This window comes from Geotrypetes seraphini, chromosome 1 (assembly GCF_902459505.1).
Source record: "Geotrypetes seraphini chromosome 1, aGeoSer1.1, whole genome shotgun sequence".
NCBI classification, from domain to species: domain Eukaryota; kingdom Metazoa; phylum Chordata; class Amphibia; order Gymnophiona; family Dermophiidae; genus Geotrypetes; species Geotrypetes seraphini.
Window position 1 is genome coordinate 508,232,842 of NC_047084.1, and position 20,315 is coordinate 508,253,156.

General features: G+C 42.9%; 1 protein-coding gene across 1 annotated transcript in view; it reads right to left on the reverse strand.

Moving 5' to 3' along the window:
• Nucleotides 1-19,784, reverse strand: part of ZNF367 (zinc finger protein 367) — a 31,790-nt gene extending 12,006 nt beyond the window's left edge. Inside the window, exons 1-4 of the mRNA XM_033928340.1 lie at nucleotides 18,951-19,784; nucleotides 7,414-7,564; nucleotides 5,141-5,260; nucleotides 1,870-2,005 (exon numbers count right to left, since the gene is read on the reverse strand). Coding sequence (XP_033784231.1) covers nucleotides 1,870-2,005; nucleotides 5,141-5,260; nucleotides 7,414-7,564; nucleotides 18,951-19,355 — 812 coding nt within the window. The 5' untranslated portion in view covers nucleotides 19,356-19,784. The remainder of the gene's footprint in view (nucleotides 1-1,869; nucleotides 2,006-5,140; nucleotides 5,261-7,413; nucleotides 7,565-18,950) is intronic.
• Between the last annotated feature and the right edge of the window lie 531 nt (nucleotides 19,785-20,315).

The window sequence follows — 20,315 nt, forward strand, 5'->3', positions numbered from 1 at the left end:
CCATCCAAAGTTAGTTTTTTAAAAGTATAGAACCTTTGCTTTTGAATGAGCCCTCTCTATACCCATTTTAATATTAAACCGTACCATGCAATGATCACTGGATGCCAGATGATCACCCACTGTAACATCAGAAACACTTTCCCCATTTGCAAGCAGTAAGTCCAGTATGACCCCATCCCGCATGGGTTCCATTATCAACTGCTAGAACAGTTCTCCTTATAGAGAATCAAGGATCTCCCTACTTCTGGAAGTCCCCGCAATAGGGATACCCCAATCAACATTTGGCATGTTAAAATCACCTATTAGTAAGACTTCCCCTTTTTTAGATATATTCTGAATGTCTATTATTAAATCTCTATCTACTTCTTCCGTCTGTGAAGGAGGCCTGTATATCACATCAATGTAAATAGATTCACCATTTCCTCTTTCCAAATTGATCCACAGTGCTTTTTCCTTGTCCTGCAGACCCTGCAATTGTATGGCTTTAATATGATCTTTAACATATAATGATACTCCCCCTCCTTTTCTTCCTACCCTGTTCTTTCCTGAACAGATTATAACCAGGTATAACTACATCCCAGTCATGCTTCTCCGTGAACCATGTGTCTCTGTGATCGCCACTATATCCAACTCTTCTTCTTCCATCACAGCTTCTACATCTAGAATCTTGTTTCCCATACTTCGAGCATTAGTATATACTGCTTTCCAGACATTGCCCCCTTTTCCCATCCATGTAGAGGTATTTAGTGATTTACTTACCTGAGGGCTTATACTAACCCAGGAGCCTTGATCATCCTGCCCCTTCACTTCTAGTTTAAAAGCCCTCTTGAGTAGATTAGCCAGCCTGCTGGCAAAGACACGTCTTTCATTCTTTGATAGATATACACCATCCCTGCTCAGCCCTCTTCTTCCCCACTGTTGGAAATCTGACGCCTCATGAAGCATTTCATCGATGTACCTCTCATTTTCACAGATAAGTTTCTCAGTCTTTCCACCTCCTCTTCTCAGTTTTTACTTCTTTCATGAGGGATTCAAGCTGAAGACAGCTTGTACCTGGAACTACTCCCTCTGCCTTGGATAACATTTTCTGTCTGCACAGAGACAGAAGTTGTAACCTGAGCAGAAGCTTTGGTGATACAATGTTTCCCAGCCATACTGTGGTGCAGAAGTACTTACACCTGGAAGAAAAAAAAAAGAGCAGAAAAATCCTACCAAAGTAATGCCCTGTTTCTGGTTGGCTGGAGAGCCTATAAATCAAAAAGTTCTGCCTTGGGGTGGGTAGGAGAAAATTAAATTAACACTAGAGCCTTTCTTCTCCTCAAAGAGCTCTTTTAGGTTAGGGCAGGGGTGTCCAATGTCGGTCCTCGAGGGCCGCAATCCAGTCGGGTTTTCAGGATTTCCCCAATGAATATGCATGAGATCTATTAGCATACAATGAAAGCAGTGCATGCAAATAGACCTCATGTATATTCATTGGGGAAATCCCAAAAATCCGACTGGACTGCGGCCCTCGAGGACCGACATTGGACACCCCTGGGTTAGGGTGACAGGATTCATGCCTCCGTGAAGTATAGCGTGCTTGGCCTGACTTAACAGTTTTTCCAGGCCTCTCTCCCACTTGCTACTCCTCAAAGTCTCAAAAAGGTCCTAAACCAATCAAAATAAGCCTTTTTATCAACAGCTCAAGCAAATATATGCAAATTATATATGCAATTCACAGGTTGCTGTGAAAACTATCTTTAATGCAGATCCTCTAGAACCTCTCTCTTAGAACCAGGCTTACTGAGTGTTAGGCACTAGGCCAGCATTCTTCCCCTCAAGGGTCACCTGTAAGAGTCTGATCTCTTAAGAAAGTTGGAGTCAACTCACTTTGCCAGCCACTCAGCAACAGCCTTATCATCAGCATCCTGGTTTTTGCTCAGGCCAGTTGGCTCTTCTCTCTTCAATCGTGCATACGGGTGTTTAGGACAATGGCGATTTGCATGTGTAAACCGGCTCAGACATCCTGTGAACCAATAGAAAGTGATTGGTAAGCAAGTAAATTACACAGGCATTCATTCAACAACTTTGTCTATCCCTTAACCTCTTTTTGTTTTGAAAAAACACTGCCTCTTTTTGTTTTGATTAAATGCTCTCCGACATACCAGATATTTTATTCAAATAAGAAAGCAGCATGCAAAACCTTCAAGTGTAGGAAGAGGCCTTTAACCTGATATATAGAAAACAAAAGCACAATAAAACAATTTTATATCACGGTAATTTGTTCAAGGCAAATAGGAAATACAATCCAAATGGCTAAATGAACAAAAAAATATTTTTATGTGTTATTGCATAGATAAAAATATATAAAATTAATAGCATGATTGTTAGGTTTGAGTCTACTCTTCATTTCACTTTTTAAAAAAAATAATCTGGCACCATCATTAAGGAGTGCACTACCCATATAATCTCAGAACAGATCCAAATTCTTTTCCAAACCATGAGGGTTATTAGCATCCTTTTATGATCAGAGAAAAAGATTTTGTCTATTTACCGTATATACTCGAATTTAAACAGAGATTTCTGGGCCAAAAAATGGGGGCGTCTGTTTATATTTGGATCACCACCCACCGGTCCCCCTCCCAGACTTGATGCAGGCCTCCACCAGGCCTGCTATATGGCCTGGTGAGGTGGGCCGAGATAGGAATGATCCTGGCCGTCTATTGTCCCGGCTGACTCTGCCAATATTTTTTACCTACCTCCCATCCCCCCATGTACCTTTTTGAATCACTGGTGGTCCAGTGGTGTACCGGGCAGGGCGAGCTTTCTGCACTTCTGCCCTGCACTGAGCCCCTCTCCTGAATGGTCACATCGAGTTCTCGCAGCCCAGTGGTGTACCAGCCCAGTGGTGTACCGGGTACGAGCGAGCTTTCTTCGCTCCTGTCTAGCTCTGAGCTGCTCACTGAATGCCTGCCCGCGTTCTCACAGGGGAAGGAGGTAAAAAAAAGAATTGGCAGGGTTGGCTGGGACAAGAGACAGGAGGGATCCCTCCAGTTTCAGCCTACCAGGTCATAAGGCAGGCCCGGTGGAGGCCTGCAGGACATTGGGAAAGAGGGGTGGGATCTGAGTGCAGATCCTGACAGGGAAGGAGGGGGGCTGAGTGCAGATCCTGGCAGGATAGGGAGTGAGGGGGGCAGGGCACAGATCATGGCAGAGCACATGAATATTAACCCCCACCCGTCTTATATTCAAGTCAACCTTTTTTCCTCCTTTTTGTGAGGAAAAATGGTACCTCGTCTTATACTTGGATCAACATAGTCGAGTATATACAGTATATCTGTTTTGTTTAAATTTTTTTTTCCAGTTAATTAGGTTCTTACTGTTATAATTGTAAATTGCTCTGAATGCCAGACTGGAGTAGTATAGCAAATGATTGAATAAACATTAACAAAATTTTTACGCAGAGTACAAATTAGAGAATGACACGGTGGCTGTTACCCACGGCTAGCCGCGGGTAACCGCCGAAACGGTGAGGGGGGGGAGTGGTGAATGGCCTTGTCCCGGCAGTTAAGGGAGGGAACGCGCATGGCCCCCCTCCCTCCCGAATCAATCTCCCTCCTTACCTTCACGGCGCGTTAGTAAATTAAGTTGCTCAAGCCAGCCGAGCCTGCCTGCAGTCACGTGTGTATGGGTGGAAGCTTCTCCTCTGATGCAACTTCCGGTTGCTTAAGCAACTTACTTTACTAACATGCAGCAAGGTAAGGGGGGAGGGGGATTCTCGGGCTGCGCAAGAGGGTGCTGAAGGATGGTGGTGGGGAGAAGGCGCTGGAAGGGAAATGGGGAAGACAGAGTGGGGAGAAGACAGATGCCAGACTATGGGGGGGAAGGGAGAGGCACTGTATCAGAGCAAATGAAAGACGCTGAGAGAAGACAGACAGAGAATGGAAGGAATTGAATGAGATGAGGAAAGCAGAAACCAGACAACAAAAGGTAGAAAAAAAAATTTCTATTTATTTCCTTTTTTTGCTTTAGGATATGTTTGAATATATTTATTAAGATTTTCAATAAAGTGTAAAGAAAAATCACACAGCAGCGGCCTCTAAGAAGGCGAATAGAATGCTGGGTATTATCAAGAAAGGTATTACAATCAGAACGAAAGAAGTAATCCTGCCATTGTATCAGGCGATGGTGCGCCTGCATCTGGAGTACTGCATCCAATATTGGTCGAGTATAGTGGTGCAGCTGCTTGGGAGATGCATACTAGACTTTTCCAGAGAGCATCACACACGTTAGGTGTAAATTTCAACTTAACTTTCCTTGTCCTGGAGCCCAGCAAATACATACACCAACTCCTCTATCTTCAGTTCTCTCTCAATGATTTTCCTCCTCTTCTTTACTTGGCTTAATGGTATAACATAACAAATCTTTATTTATATACCATGAAAGCCTTTCAATTTGAGGCAGTTTACAGGAAAAATGACTGAGAATCAGCAAACTACAGCAATGGAAAGAGGACTGAAAATTGTATAGATTGCATAGAAGGAGGTTAAGCATGATTTTATAAGGAAGGAGATAAATAAATAAGTAGGAACGTTAGAGCAATAACGTGGAATAGAGTCAGTGGGTCGGAAATCTTTTCATGGAAAATTTAAGGGGAGCCATCCTTTTTGGGGAAGAGGAGCGTTTTTAGGAGCTTTCTGAAGTGCATAGAAGAAGCTGATGTTCTGACCAGTTGACTCCATTTGGGATCTTTGGAAGCTGTTTGGTAGGGTAGAGTCTGTTGATGAATCTCTTATGGGTGCATCCTTTGAAGGGAAGGCGAAGAATGATTGAGTAGATCAAGTGGTATAGTGAAAGAGGATGAAATTCTCTCACTGTTATTTGATACCACTTGAAGACTTCTGACCATTCTTGCAACTTTTCAGATATTCCTTCCCTACACCAGCCTTTCATCTGGTGCTCCTCTCTAGGACTTATTTCTCTTAGCATAGAAGCTCTGAATTATTTAAAAAGGGTAACATCTTTAAGACTAGAGAACCTAATTTGCATCCACTGCTTTAATCAACTTTCTGTGGTAATATTCCCTTGATTTTTTTTTTCTTCACATTGTGTTTACCTGCTTCATTTAAATATTGTGTTGATATTTTCACCTGAAACATACCGTTTTCTGAGCACACAAAGGGCTTCTCTCCTGTATGGAGCCGCTGATGGGTTTTTAGTTGCCCACTTTGTACAAATGCCTTCCCACAGTCTGGGTAGTCACATAGATAAGGTCTCTCACCTGGTAAAGCATAAGAGCAAAAGAGAATATAAAACTTAGAAACCATGCTTAGAAATGTAAATATCATTGCAACTATAAAGTTGTATTATTTTTATTCCACAAACAATTAAATTTGACACTGCACAAATTTGTTTCTTGCCCATCACTAGTATTTCTAAATAGGTAAAAAAAAATGTAACCGTGGAAAACAGTAAGTATCATCATACATTAATAAAGAACAATTATAAAAGATAGCTGAACTATAAAATTAAGGAAAAAGTCATGTTTTAATTGCAAACTGCAGTCTGGGACAACAAGAATAATTTTCTAATGTTACATTAGAACACTGTGTAATCATTTTCTAGATACAATACAATAATCCTTCCACTGTAAATTATGTTCTAGTTTTACTTTTTCACATAGCTTGTAAATAAGCAGGTAAATTCCCAAATTGAGTTAAGGGGGGAGGAGTCAACTTAGGAGTAATGTCATGAAAGAAGAAAAAACCCCAAATACACAGTGATGCTTAGAGATTGACAAGGTGCATGAACACTACAGAGGACCACAGGAGCAGGAAAAAAATTGGCCTGTCTACTGCCAGAATGGGAACAAGGCCTTTTACTGCCTCTTGGGAGCAGTAAAGTGTCTTGCTCCCCTGGTTAAAAAATAAAAAATTGCACCCAGATTGGCATCTCTGCGAGTCCAGCAGCCCCCCCCCCCCCACAAGTCTGGAAGTGAAGGCCTCGATCCTGGCCTTTGAAGGTTGTTCTCTGTGGCAGCTGAGGCTAAAGGTAAAACAGGGGCAGGCCGAGAGGGAAGTTGAGGATGAATATTTATATGCGGACTTGCATGGGGAGGGGGAGGGATTCTGCTGCTATGGACTGGTCTGGGGGGCTGAGTGGAAGGGAGACAGGAGCTAGAAAGAATGGAAAGAGGTGCTGAACCTATATTGGTGGGGCTGGGAGGGACTGAACCTGAGGATACTAGACTGATGTTGGGAGGGGGAGCTGGAGGGAAGGGAGAGAGATGCTGGACTCATGTTGAGGGGTGACTGGAGATGGAGAGATGTTGGACCTGCAGGGAGGAGGAGAGAGAAGGGAAAGAAAAGAGAAGATGCTGAACCAGGGGGATGAAAGAAGTCAAATACTGAACACAGCAAAGGGAGGGAGGGAGGAAAGAGAACAAAAGACATATTGGTGTAAGGGAGTTAAGAGTAGAGAAGCTGGACACAGGAAGATATATGAAAATAAAATGGGGAGACACTAGTGAGTATGTTAAGAAAAGACAGTACAGTATTCTGAACATGTCAGACCAAGAACCCTCAACTACCTTGGCTTCTGTGGATGGGATATGGACTAGTCTTGCAGGAAAAGAATAGGTACGTCTAAAATTTCCCTTTATTATTCATGCCAGACCAATCCAGATAAGTAGGATGTACCTAAGCTCTACTCAGACCAGTAGGAAGAAGCCACAACAGCTTTCTGAAATGTTTGTAGGCCTTTGGTCTACTGATGTGTTTTAATAAGGCATGGTAGTCTTGGAGGCATCAAATTCAAGAAGAATCAAGGAGATTATCACTTGTACCAGTGTTGGATTGTCTTACATGAACACCATGTAATTTATAATTTGATATTTACTTTCTGTATTGTGCTTTAAAACCACAATAAAAACTTTTGAACTTTTAAAAAAAAAAAGCTGGTGAGTTCTAGAGGGCCAGGAGCTGGATTTCTCAGCCACAAGGGAACATCTTAAAAGGCATCTACCACTGATTCTGCAAACTCCAGGAGTATGGAGTATGCTCAGTGTTTGTTTATTTTTGCTATACAACTTTAAAATAGAGCACTCTTAAAGTGTTTGGTTTGAACATATCTTCAGCAAGTTGAAGCACCAACATCTAAGCTATTTTGCAGGACCTCCATGCCAAGGCCTTGAAGGGAAATCCCTTCATCCCTCAGGGAGAACCTCTCCCCTTGGATAATGCACATGCACTGAAGTAAGAAGGGAGAAGTCTGGGAGCAAATATTCTGTAGGGACTCAAATGTTAATCACTCACTAGACCACCCTGAAACCAGAGCCCCCCATACTCCCCCCATTAAAGATGATGATGTGCTCTAACAAAGCAATTTTACTTAGCATGAATTATGAATATCCTGCATAAATTCTCTAGTACTTACCAGTGTGAGTTCTTTTGTGAGCCTGTAGTGATTTTTCACGTGGAAATACCCTGTTACAAACGTTACACCGGATTCTGCTAGATGAGTGCTCACCCTCATTTATTAAATCTCGCACAGTTTCTGCTCGTGGACGGCCACGCCTGATTCCATCCTGCAAGCATAGAAAAAATAAAAATCCTCACAAAATGAGATTAAATCAGAACTATATTTTTAGTTCTAAGCAATCGATTGTTCCAGCATCACTGAAGTATATTTTATTTATCCAAATTTTATTCTGCACAATCCTGTTTTGGGTGAATTACAAAATTCGCATCCACAATTCCAAAAAAACCTCAGACATTTCACACTAAAATATTGGCTAGGAAATACAAGAGCAACTGAGCTGTGAATTGAACTTTGTCCATTGGCCTTCATAACACAAATATTAAGTAGGATAAAAGTTATAAATGTTAACAGTTACCTTTAGTTATGTGTGCATTAATTTACATTGAAAACAAACAGATACCTGAACTGCAACATTTAGGATACTTTGATGATCATGTGACACTATAAATTGATAGATGCTAATTGCCTTCTAGTTTGTCTCTTATGCAATTTCCTCTGGCAGTTTTCTTTTTGTAGTTTTCTTTTGTTCTTAATTGCTTCCATCCAGCAACAGAAGTCTGCTTTACCTGATTTTCTAATCTTTATCCTTTATTTTTCCTTTCCTTGCACACACTCCTCCACAAAATATGGCATTCTCCATTAGATCGAAACACTTTCACCAAAATGGAATAAATAATGGTATGACAGTAATAGAACACAAGCAGAGACCAGTCTTGACGGAGGAAAAAGCCTCAGACAGGGGTCCGCCCACCTCCACAATGGTGGAATAGCGGTGTTCGAGCGGTCACCGCTTGAACACCGCTATTCCACCATTGTAGAGGTGGGCAGGCCCCTGTCTGAGGCTTTTTCCTCCATCAAGACTGGTCTCTGCTTGTGTTCTATTACTGTCATACCATTATTTATTCCATCTTGGTGAAAGTGTTTTGTTTATTATTAGTGGTTTTCACCACATCCAAGTTTTTTTGCTATAATTCTCTATTAGATCGTACATTCCCTCTCTGGCCATCTTCTGAGACATTCAGCTCCTTTAGCCAAAAGGGTTGCCACTACAGCAACAGCTGTCTAGCTCTGCAGCACACACTTAAGACCATGAAACAAAGCTCCAGATATTCTACAATTCCATAGCTCCCAGGATAGACAAAAAAAATTGTAACCCTGTCTACTGACATAGAAGCATAATTACTTGCATGAAACTGTTTTCTATGGTATTACAGAATAAAGCCTTAAAACATCTCCCCAATGTAAAACATTGAATAGTAAAGAATGGGGTAATTAGATGATAAACACAAAAATTCTTATCAATCTCTAAACAATTTTTACCGTTATAATAATAAATACCATTGTGTATCTTATCTCATATGTTACTTCTGTATAGATTCTGTTATATATTGTTCTAATATTTACTTTGAGCAAATGAAACTTGGGGTGGGCATATCATAGTTATACAGACGTCAATCCTTAGGACCACTTATGATATATATATATATAATTTCAACATATAGGGTGAGCCATAGAAAAGTAGCCCGCTTCCAGCGATACTATGACAAGATGGAACAAGCAAGTGGATTGTTTTTATTCACTTACTCACAAGTTACAACAGATGGTGAAAGTGGCCCCCGTTCATGTCTATGCACCTTTGGGCATGTCGGATCATGTTGGCTGATGCTGCTTCCACCTCTTCAACAGTGATGCTGCGGATAGTGTTCGTGATGTTTCCTTGAGTTCATCTAGTGCAGTGACCTCAAAACTTGCGGCCTGGGGTCACATGCGGCCCACCAGGTACTGTTTTGAAGCCCTCAGTATGTTTATCATAATCACAAAAGTAAAATAAAACAGTTCATTGATCATGTGTCTCATTAGCTATAAATTACAATATTATTAAGACTTAGCCAAAAGGAAAGATTTATAAACTATAAAGGAGTTTTACCTCATTCAAAACTGCCATTTCTTTAATAAGACTAACTATTTTTTCTGAGACTCTGTGGCCCTTCAAAGGATTTGAGTTTGAGACCACTGATCTAGGGTATGTGGATTGTTGGCAAACACTTTCTGCTTTAAAATTGCCCCACAGATAAAAATTGCATGTGGAAAAGTCCGGGGAACATGGTGGCTATAATCCCTTGCTCATGGTTCGCTCTTCTATAAACAGTTCATGAACTCATACCAATGAGTCGCATGAGGTGTGGCATGTGGCCCCCATCTTGCTGGAAAAAGCAGTACTTTTTTTCTTCTGGTGTTAGTTGGTCATAAAATTGTTCAAAGATGTCCAGGTAAACTGCAGTATTCAAAGTTGATTTGAAGAAAATTTGGGCTCACTATTAGTGTTCCTGATACCATGCACCAAACACCAATTTTCTGGTCATGAAGTGGTGTTTCGTGAGCCAAGAGGGGATTTTCAGCAGACCAATACCTCATATTCTGGGAATTTACATGACCTGATAAATGAAACCAAGCTTTGTCCGTCATTAAGCGATGCGTCCAAATGTCCATCAGCAATCATAGTCAGCAACCATGTACAGTAATTTACGCATTTAGCTTTGATGGGCTCTTTCAGTTCCTGCACACGTCATCTTGAGGGCCACATTCACTGCCTTGAAGTCTACAATCGGACTACAGCCTTCTGAGCCTCTCTTGGGCACCATGAAGTATATCACATATCTGCCAGAGCCTGGACTCTAAAGTTGCGAATTAAGTGATACTCTAGCAAAGGGGTGTCAAAGTCCTCCTCAAGGGCCACAATCTAGTCAGGTTTTCAGGATTTTCCCCAATTAATATGCATGACATCTATTAGCATACAATGAAAGCAGTGCATGCAAATAGATCTCATGCATATTCATTGGGGAAATCCTGAAAACCCGACTGGATTGCGACTCTCGAGGAGGGACCATGACACCCCTGCTCTAACACATGAAATCACAAAAACTTCCTGTGCTCTGGAAAGAGGGGAATGTCTCTTAAATGGTAATTTACTCAAGGTAGTCTTGGAAGAGAAATCCCCTGCCCACTGTCTGATCCATAGCATCTTGGAGGAGGAAATGGAATAAGCAGATATTTTGCTCATGACTCTGAAAAGATCATACAAAGCATCAGCTACATAATCCACTCCAGACATTAGAAACTGGTAATCCCTCCTAGAATGGCCTCCGGATCACGGCACGACTTGGAGTGGGCAGTCTGGATGATAAGAGACGCTACTGCTACTGCTTTTAAACCCAAGGTCACGACTTCAGATCTTATGAACCAAATCCAGCCTGCGGACCTGGACCTTTAGTACCATGCCGCCTTTACTGGAAACCTATGGCAACAGGGAATCCACTTTAAATGGTACAAAGAACTGGTTAAATTCAGCATCCATCGAATAGGATGGCATGGAGTTGGAACATTATCATCCAATCTTCTCATTAAATTTCATGGCTAAAATTTTGGAAAAGGTGGTGCTAAAGAAGTTGTAGGACTTTCTGGATCATTATGAGATTCTAGATCAGGGGTGGGCAACAAGGGCCACAATCCAGTTGGGTTTTTAAGAATTCTCCAATGAATATGCATGAGATCTGTTTGCATACAATGGGAGACAGTGCATGCAAATAGATCTCGTGCATAGTCATTGGGGAAAGTCTGAAAACCCGACTGGAATGCGGCTCTCGATGCCCACCCCTGTTCTAGATAAAGCTCAATTCGGTTTTAGACTAAATATTCAACTGAATTACTGTTTTCATCTGTAGTCGACACAGTATATTTAAGGACTGGATCATGGGACTTCATACTTCATGATATTGTTGGACGTATCGGCAGCATTTGATACTGTCAGCCATCAAATTTTTGTAGCAAGGTTACACGCTTTGGGCATTTGAGGAGTGGTGCTTGATTGGTTCCGCTACTTTCTGGATAACAGATTGCTCTGCACGGAGTCTGGGCAGGAGATATCTAGTTGGTCGTCCCTCAGGTGTGAGATTCCACAGGGGTTAGCTTTATCAGCAATGCTTTTTAACATCTACTTACTACCCCTATGTAAGCAGTTAAGGGACCTGGGCTTAAAATTTTTACCTTTATGCTGATATTTAGTTTTTGATCCCTATGTGATCTTTGTCTGAGGCTCTGAGTAAGCTGCGTTTGTCTTCTTTTAATTTTTAAGGCTCTATATGATAATGATTTTGTTGTAATGCGTTCTTTGTTGTATTTTTATCGGCCAACACAGAATTTACAATCATTGGACACGATTTGTTTGGATGTGCCCTCATTAAGAGATTTGCAATAGAGAACGACATAGGGAAAAAAATCTGTCCCTGTCACCGGACCATCATCCCCTTCACTGCCCCGTCCCCGCAGCATCCACCCTTCCCTCTTGCCACCTCACCACCCTTCAGCGGCCCAAGAATCTCCCTCCCTCCCCCTTACCTTTGCGACGTAAAGAAACTTAAGGGAGGGAAGGCACGCAGTCACTGATCACGTGAGGCCCCTTCCTTCCTTCCCTCCCGCCAAATCTATCTCCCTCCCTCCCCCTTACCTTCATGGTACTTTAGGAAAGAAACTGATGCCGGCAAAGCTTGCCTGTCGCGTGTGTGTGGGTGGAAGCTTTTCCTCTTGACAATTGTCATTTTATAAACACAAATAAAACAGATCAAGGTTCAACAAAACCCATCTCCCCTCCCTTTCACAAATATCCCCTTCACTATTGTGAAAACAAATTACTACAGAATGCTACATAGAAAAATCAAGTTAACAGAATACTTTAGTCACACATGGCAAGAATGTTAGGGGAGTGCAACTAGGGCAACTGCCCCCTAGTCAGAGAGAGAGCCCTAAGCCAGCTGGAAGCTAAAGAAGCACAGCCTGGACTTTGTGGTCCCTAGTTATGTCTAATACCAGCTCTAGCAGGATACGTATTTCAATTCTGAAATATTCTAATCACAAAATATAAAATAATTTTTTTTTTCTTTTTGTTGTCTGGTAACTTTATTCTTCAAATCACATTGGTCTCAGGCTTTGGTCTTAGGTTCCTTCTGTCTTCATCGTGGCATGGCTGGCTCCTGAAGGTAAAATAGGCACAAGAGGAGCTAAGGAGAAGATGCCGAGTCTGATACAGGTGCAATTTTTTTTACCACAGGAGTAAGACTTTTCACCACTCCCATAGGGTGGTAAAAGGTCTTGTCTCCATTCCTGCGGGGCGGTGAAAGATCTTGTCTCCATTCCTGCGGTAAACCAGTTGCAAATGTCTCCATTCCTGCGGATTTACTGCGGTGACCCACGGTAAATGGTCCCCATGTCATTCTCTAATGTGCAACTATCTGGCTATCGTAGTACGATGTTTTCAGTACAGGGCCCTATCTGTTGCAATGAGCTACCCCTGGATCTAAGGCAAGCTCCTACCGTATTACAGTTCAGGAAGGAATTAAAAACTGCACTATTTACTTGCACTTTTTCACATTAAGTATGTGCACACTGCTTTTCAGTGTTCTCCCTAGGGCCTTTTAGCCAGGTGCTCCACCCAGCTAATTTAGATGACCGCCCGGCTGTCATCTAACACGAATCCTGCTGCTGCCGCTGTTTCTTAACATTAAAAAAAAAAAAAAAAAAAAAGAAACCCTCCTCTCACTTGCTTGGAGATCGCCCGTAGCGAATTCATGCTTCGGGGCTCTAAAAAGTGTGCATGCCGGCTTCCCTTCTCTTCCCTCTGCAACTGAAGTTACGTCCCAGGGGAGAAGAGAAGGGAAGCCAGCACGCATACTTAAGAGCCCCGAAGCATGAGTTCGCTATGGGCTAAGGCAGTTTTTGGTTTGCTGTACTTCTTTGGGCTTGCCTGTTTAGCTGATGGGGGTTTCCTAACTTCTGGTGCCTGTTTTCTGCAGTCCCGTTAGCAGTGCGCAGGTAAGCTACTATGGTACTGCATGTGTAGGCTTCAAGGGCTGGAGCTGCTGGGAGCTCAGAGCTGACTATGGGGAGCCAAAGTGAGCCTTTGGTTCTGCGTGGGAGGCGAGTTCAGATCATGAGGTTGAGTTTCCTATGGTGACGACCAGTGCCAGTGGGCTCCTCAGCGGCAGTTCCAGTTTCAGCAGGAACGGCCTCCATTTTGGATTCTCACTATGTCTTGCCGCCACATACTCAGTCAGCGATGGAGGGAAGTTAAAACTCTTATTTGCTTCGGGCCTTCCTCGCTGCCGGGTCCTGCCTAATTTCTGTTTCCGCGAAGGCAGGACCCAGCAACAAGGAAGGCCTGAAGCAAGGAAGAGCAGCAAGTTGTAAGCTTCCCTCCGTCGCTGACCTATGGAAGATAAGACAGCGATGGAGGGAAGCTTACAACTTGCCTAGCGACTCTGTCGACGGGTGTGTGAGCTGGGAGGGATGGGAAGAGAAATGCTGCTACTGCACCCAATGGGGGAGGGGAGGGGAAAGAGAAATGCTGCTGCACCCAATTGGGGAGGGGAAGAGAAGTGCTGCTGCTGCACCCAATTGGGGAGGGAGAAGGAAGACCAGGGAAGGGAGAGGAGAGGCGAGATGCCAAGACCATGGGAGGGAGGGAAAGGAGCTACCAGACCATAGAGTGGGGGGAGAGATGTCAGCGCATATGGAAAGGAGATAGAGATGCCAGACAATGGGGTGGAGTGGGAAGGAAGGAAAGGAGAAGAGAGAGATGCCAGAGCATAGGGGAGGGGGTTAAGCTGAAATGAATCATGAGAGAGAGAGACAGAGAGAGAGAGAGAGACTGAGTGGAAGGGGCAAAGAGAGGACAGATGTTACATGGAAGGCAGCGAGGACAAACGCTGAATAGAAAGAAGAGAGCAAAGAAAAGATGATTAAAGCAGAAAAAAAATTTTTGGGTTGCTTTACGTAGAATCAAGTAGTATTGTAACTGTATTGATTAAAGTTTATAAATAGGAAATGAAAATAAGGCAATTTTTTTGGGACTAAACCCCTTTCCTCAGGTCAGGACAGGATACCATAACAGCAGAGGTGCCCAAATGGTCGATCACGATCAACCAGTAGATCGCAAAGGCAATGCGAGTCGATCGCGTTGCCTTTGCAATATTTTTCTTCCTGCCTCCCTGAGCCAGGCCAGGCGCGTATAAGCGCCGGACTCACACAACTTCACCTCTGACGTCAGAGAGGAAGTTCTGGGCCAGCCAATATTAATAATTGAGAGGAGGGGGGGAAATGGATGTTTTCTTTAATAATGTGTGTAATATGGTGTATTTTATGCAATCTATTAAAGTTATATTAATTGTAATACACTGTCAAAGCTTGAAAATTAATAAAGAATTAAAAAAAAAAAAAGAATTGATGTTAGAGGTGAAGTCTTGTGAGTCCAGCGCTTGTACGTGCTTGACCTGGCTCAGGGAAGCAGCAGGGAGAAATCGGTGTGGTGGCTTAGGGGGAAGGGAAAGAATCAGGGAAGTGGAGAAATCAGTGTGATGGCTTGGGGGGGGGGGGCAGGGGGAGAGAGAAAGAAAGAAAGACAAAAAGGGGAGAGATAGAAAGAAATAAATATTGGATTTACAGTCAGAAGAAGGAAGTGCAACCAGAGACTCATGAAATCACCAGACAAAAAGGTAGGAAAAATGATTTTATTTTCAATTTAGTGATCAAAATGTGCCCATTTTGAGAATTTATATCTGCTGTCTATATTTTGCACTATGGCCCCCTTTTACTAAACCGTGATAGTAGTTTTTAGCACAGGGAGCCTATGAGCGTCAAGAGCAGCGCGGGGCATTCAGCACAGCTCCCTGCACTAAAAACCGCTATCGCGGTTTAGTAAAAGGGAGAGGGTATATTTGTCTATTTTTGTATAGTTGCTACTGAGGTGACATTGCATATTTTAAAGTCATCTGCCTTGACCTCTGAAAAAAAAAAACCCCGAATACAAATAATAATTAACATTTTCTCTGCGTACAATGTGCTTTGTGTTTCTTAAAATTTTATTATTGGTAGATCATTTTGACTTGGTCATTTTAAAAAAGTAGCTCGCAAGCCAAAAAAGTATGGGCACCCCTGCTGTACTGTCTTGAAGAAAGATTTGGCCTCTGAAAGCTAATTGAAAAATGGATTAGTCCAATAAAATGGTATTTTCTTATTTCTCGTTTTATTTCCATTTGTTAATTTTTAAAGTGGTGATTGTTATGAAGCAGTTTTTTTCAAATTTACATCTACTGTCTTTATATTTTGCACAGTATTAGATGACATGTCACTGTTTCTGTGGTATTGCATTGTATGCAGAGTCTGGTTTCTTGGTTCAGTTTAACTTTTGTATACATATTTCTGTTTTTAGTTTGTGATTATTCCATATTGGGCGAGGGTGTATCTGTCTGTGTGTATGAAAAAAGACATGGTTTTCTGTTAGCATTGACTGTGCAGGATCAATTGACTGTGCAGGATCTGGCTTGTTTAGTTTTACAATGCATGTGTTGGTGTTCTTTTGCTCACTGCAGTGTTTAAGATGCTGCCTTTTCCTAGGTGCATCCTTGTTGTGTGACTCATGGATTATTACTAAAAATATCTTTTTTTATATAGAGGAGGTGGTTGTTAAAAAATGATCAGCACTGGCTGTCATATATTAGGTAAGCCCCTGGATTTAGTGACCCTATTCTAGCTTTACTGTTGATTTAGGTGTTGTCCCTCCCCCCTCCCACTCACACACACAATAAAGAATTATAGTTGTATTAACATCAAGCAGCTTTCAAATGACATTATAAGAAAATAAAAATAAAATATTTTTAATATATTGCTAATTATTACCTGCATCTTTACCTAAACTGTTTTGCCCTAGCTTTCACTTTGCACTACAGCAAAATAAAAAAGTTGCAGATAAAGATCAATCACACAGGTCTCCTTCAAGGCTCAGTAACACCTCTCCATAAATTATGTGGAAGAGATCTGAAGTGGGGATAGCATCTATTTCATATCCTCAGTGAGACCTCAGGAAGGAACCTAGTGATCAAAACATTATTAGAGGTTCTGTAGAGCCATTTCTTGTATGACTGGATGAGCTATATTTATCTTTTTTTGTTGTTGTTTAAATTCATGTAGAAATAAATGGCTAGATTGAACCTAATGACTTCATTAACACATTTCCTTTTTTTTAAACCTCTTACCATTTGAAAGAGGACAAATATCTAATTATTCCCTTCTAGAATTGGCTACTTAAATTTAGTAAAAATATTCTGGCACAAGTGTCAAACCTTAAAAAAGGAAGTCATATTGAGCATTGGAAATAATAATAATAAACTAATAAAAATAGTACACATTTAGGGCTCCTTTTACTAAGCTGCGATAGTGGTTTTAGCGCACGCAGAATTACTGCGCGCACTATACGCTAACGCCAGCATTGAGATGGTGTTAGTTTTCGAGCGAGTAAAGCTGCAAGTTTAAGACACCTGATGCCTGGTTTTAATATTAATGACCTCATTTGCATGCCAGAAATTAGAAAACATCAGACCACGCAGTGAGACATTTTGGGCATCAGGTTGGCAAATATGATCGTTGCTAAACCAGTCAAACCGGCATAGTGCGATCTATTTGCATGCGCTGCTTTCATTGTATGCTAATAGATCTCATGCATATTCATTGGGGAAATCCTGAAATCCCGACTAGATTGCGGCCCTTGAGGAGGGACTTTTGACACTCCTGCTTTAGTGCATCTAGCACATCAGTGTCCCACAAACTTTCTTGAGCCATGGCACACTAAAGGCAGTGGCCGCGGCTCGAGGCACCCAGAAGTAAGCAGATGTCACCATGATGGCGTTATGTGCATGTGCGACATCATGTCAACATCCATGCATGTGCGAAGGCCTTCTAGACAGGCCCCGAGACGTCAGTGGAGGATGCCAGCATAGAAGAGGACCAGAGAAGAGAGGCGCTGGCTCCCGCTGATTGTCTACAGGACGTGCCTCTCGCCATGAGAGGCATGTCTTGTAGGTAATCAGCTGGTGCCTCTCCTCCTTCCCAGTGTACCGCGGCACACAATTTGCAATACACTGATCTAGCCCTTTCTTGAGTTTCTGAAACAAATATACAACTGATAGAGATAGTCTCAGTCAGGGGGCTGGTCTTTGACTAGAGGGCCACCGCGTGAGCAGTTTGCTGGGCATGATGGACCACTGGTCTGACCCAGCAGCGGCAATTCTTATGATCTTAACTGACTAGGTATCTATCACATGAAGACCACTGATACAACTGCAGGATGGCTACCAATTCAAGAAAAGTGATTTTAAGGCATTCCAGGCTGACAACGCATTACAGAGCCTACAATACCAATTGAAAATAGTGTGGTATGGTAATCCTTAATTATTACTATCCAGTGTCTGATCCTTGGATGTTCTGTAGGCCTGTCCTTGCTAAGCTTCCCTGTTTTACATGGCTTCTTTCAAATTGTTTGATGTTCATTCCTGTGTCATTCTTGATGGTATCCAACCAGCCTTTGAAGCAACTCCTTTTCCAGTGAATCCATCCTCATAATTTCAAAAACCAGGACTGCTTCCCCCCCCCCCCCCCCGATTGAACATATGCTAACTTTTTTCCTGTGCAATATCAATAGAAAGGAGCCGGAAAGATTGCCTTGGCCCTTTGACCTGCCAGGACCCAACCTTCAAGGCCCTCCCCTGCATCTATGAGGCACGAGGGCCGCGAGTTAATACCAGAAGGCCGCTAAAGTGTTCCAATCGCGCTAATTTAGAGTATTTACTAATTTTTACAGAGGAACAAAAAAAAAAAAAAAAAGGAATCAGTCTTGTAGTCGATGGTAGGACACAATTTAGCAGCCTTCAGAATCCAGATACAAGTATGTTACATGAAGTGTACAAGGTGCTATCATACACCCGTAAGGAGTATTCAAATTAAGACACCAACTTCCCTCAATCGCTCAAGCTATGTTTACCTATTCCTTAGATTAACGCAAAATCCTTTCCTCAACGTTTGCAACGTTGTCGAACTTAAAAAAACAAGTCTGCCAAAGAAGGCACCTAGCTAGCTACTAAGCAAGCACTCTTAGTCTTTCCACCCCTCTCCCGTTTTGCCACCACACGAGCGCGCCAGGCCCCTCCTTCCTCACCACTCCGCTTAGCAACGCCTGACTTCCAGGACGCGCGCGCAGCCACCACCCAAGAGAACAGCTGACGGCCGGAAGTGATTTCATTTTAAAAACCATTCATTGCGGGAAAACTTAAGTAACGGGAGGAGGGGGAGCAAATGAAGACGGAGAAGCATCGTAAGGGGGAGGGGAGACTAGAATTAAACTTATTTAAAAAAAAAAAAACACCCACACACATTAAAAAAAACCCACTTGCCATCCTCCCTCCAGCGATAAGACAGAAATTAATTAAAAGCACTTTAAAATTACCACGAAGATCGCTGCGCGCTTTCATAGCCTTTACGAAATACACGAACAATCGAGTACACAGCACACATAAACAATATAATATTCATACGATCACTAATCTCCTCACCTTATAGGCAGTGGTATCCGGGCTCTCAGCAGAATCTGTGTGTAGGCCAGGTTCCGGAGCCGTGCTCCCCGAGCCTCCAGCCGCACAGGACTGAGAGGGGGCTGTGGCAGTAGCCGAGGCAGCACCGCCGCCAGCTGATGGCGAGAAAGCTGCAGAAGGGGTGTCTCCAGCTCGCACGGGGCCGGGGCTTAGGGTCACGTTATGTGCGTTTTCCCCCCAGCGCCAAGGATACACCATGAAGTCGCTGAAGCCTGGGCTGGTGGGTGCTAGAGGCGGATCCGTCCGCCGAGGCTTGATCGGTGTAGTAGACTTGATGACGGAGACCAGAACCCGCTTTGGAGAATCGTGGCAAAAAATCACTTGTGGCTGCTGCTGGAATGTCGATGGATGGTTTTGGGCCATCATTTTTATTTTCTCTCTCAGAAAAAGATAAAAACCCAAATCAAAAATCCACGGGCACGACTGATGGGAACTGTTCCTGATGCCGTATGAATGCACGTAGTACTAGGGCCCACTCAACCGATTTTTTTCGTTAGGTTACCGGTGCGAGAAAAAGCAACAGCTGCACAGAGGGATCGCCCAAAATCCCTACTGTGTATAGGGGATTCCCAAGCCACACAAAAACTATTTATTATCCTAAGCAGCTACAATAGCAACTACAAACAATCCACTCAAATTTCACCGGCTTCTCGTACCTGTATCCCCTAATATACAACAGCGAGAGAAACAGAAAAAAAAAAGCGTTCCCCTTTTTCCCGCGTTACATTTCGCGCCCGGGGAGAACGAATCAGCGCAGCCCCGACTGTCAAGAGCTTAAGCCTAATAAGATTGACAAAAGTCTCAACCAATCTAATGAAAGGAGGGTGTGCGCATGCATTAAAAACTCAAATCGCGGCAAGCGCGTGTAGAGGCGGAGGCGGAGCTATGCCGGTTGCTTCCTAGTTCTTATTGGACGATCTGGATTCTCTGCTCTGACGGAATTCGAAGAGCTGGCGCGCGGGGTGCTCAAACGCAGAGTCACGTGCCGATGTCAAAATAGTGTTTGGAAGGGAGCATAGATTGAATAGTAGAGGGATAAGGACAGGCTTATAAGTACTGTTTATTGGGTAAACAAATCGTTGTTGCTTCGTGCAATGCGGGGTGTGAATATGCGCGTCTTTGGGGCGAGGCTGACGCTTTCTCACCCCATCTAAGTGGATGAAGGTCAGTTCCCGCGCCCGTGATAACGTCTGTTTTTTACTTGGAAGTCACGTGATCCATTTAAAGGGCTAAAGCGGCGCGTGAGTCACAGAGTTCTATGCTGGTTTGTTGCATGTTTACAGAACTGTTAAAAAACCAGATTTTCAGGTTGTAGCCGCGTGAAGA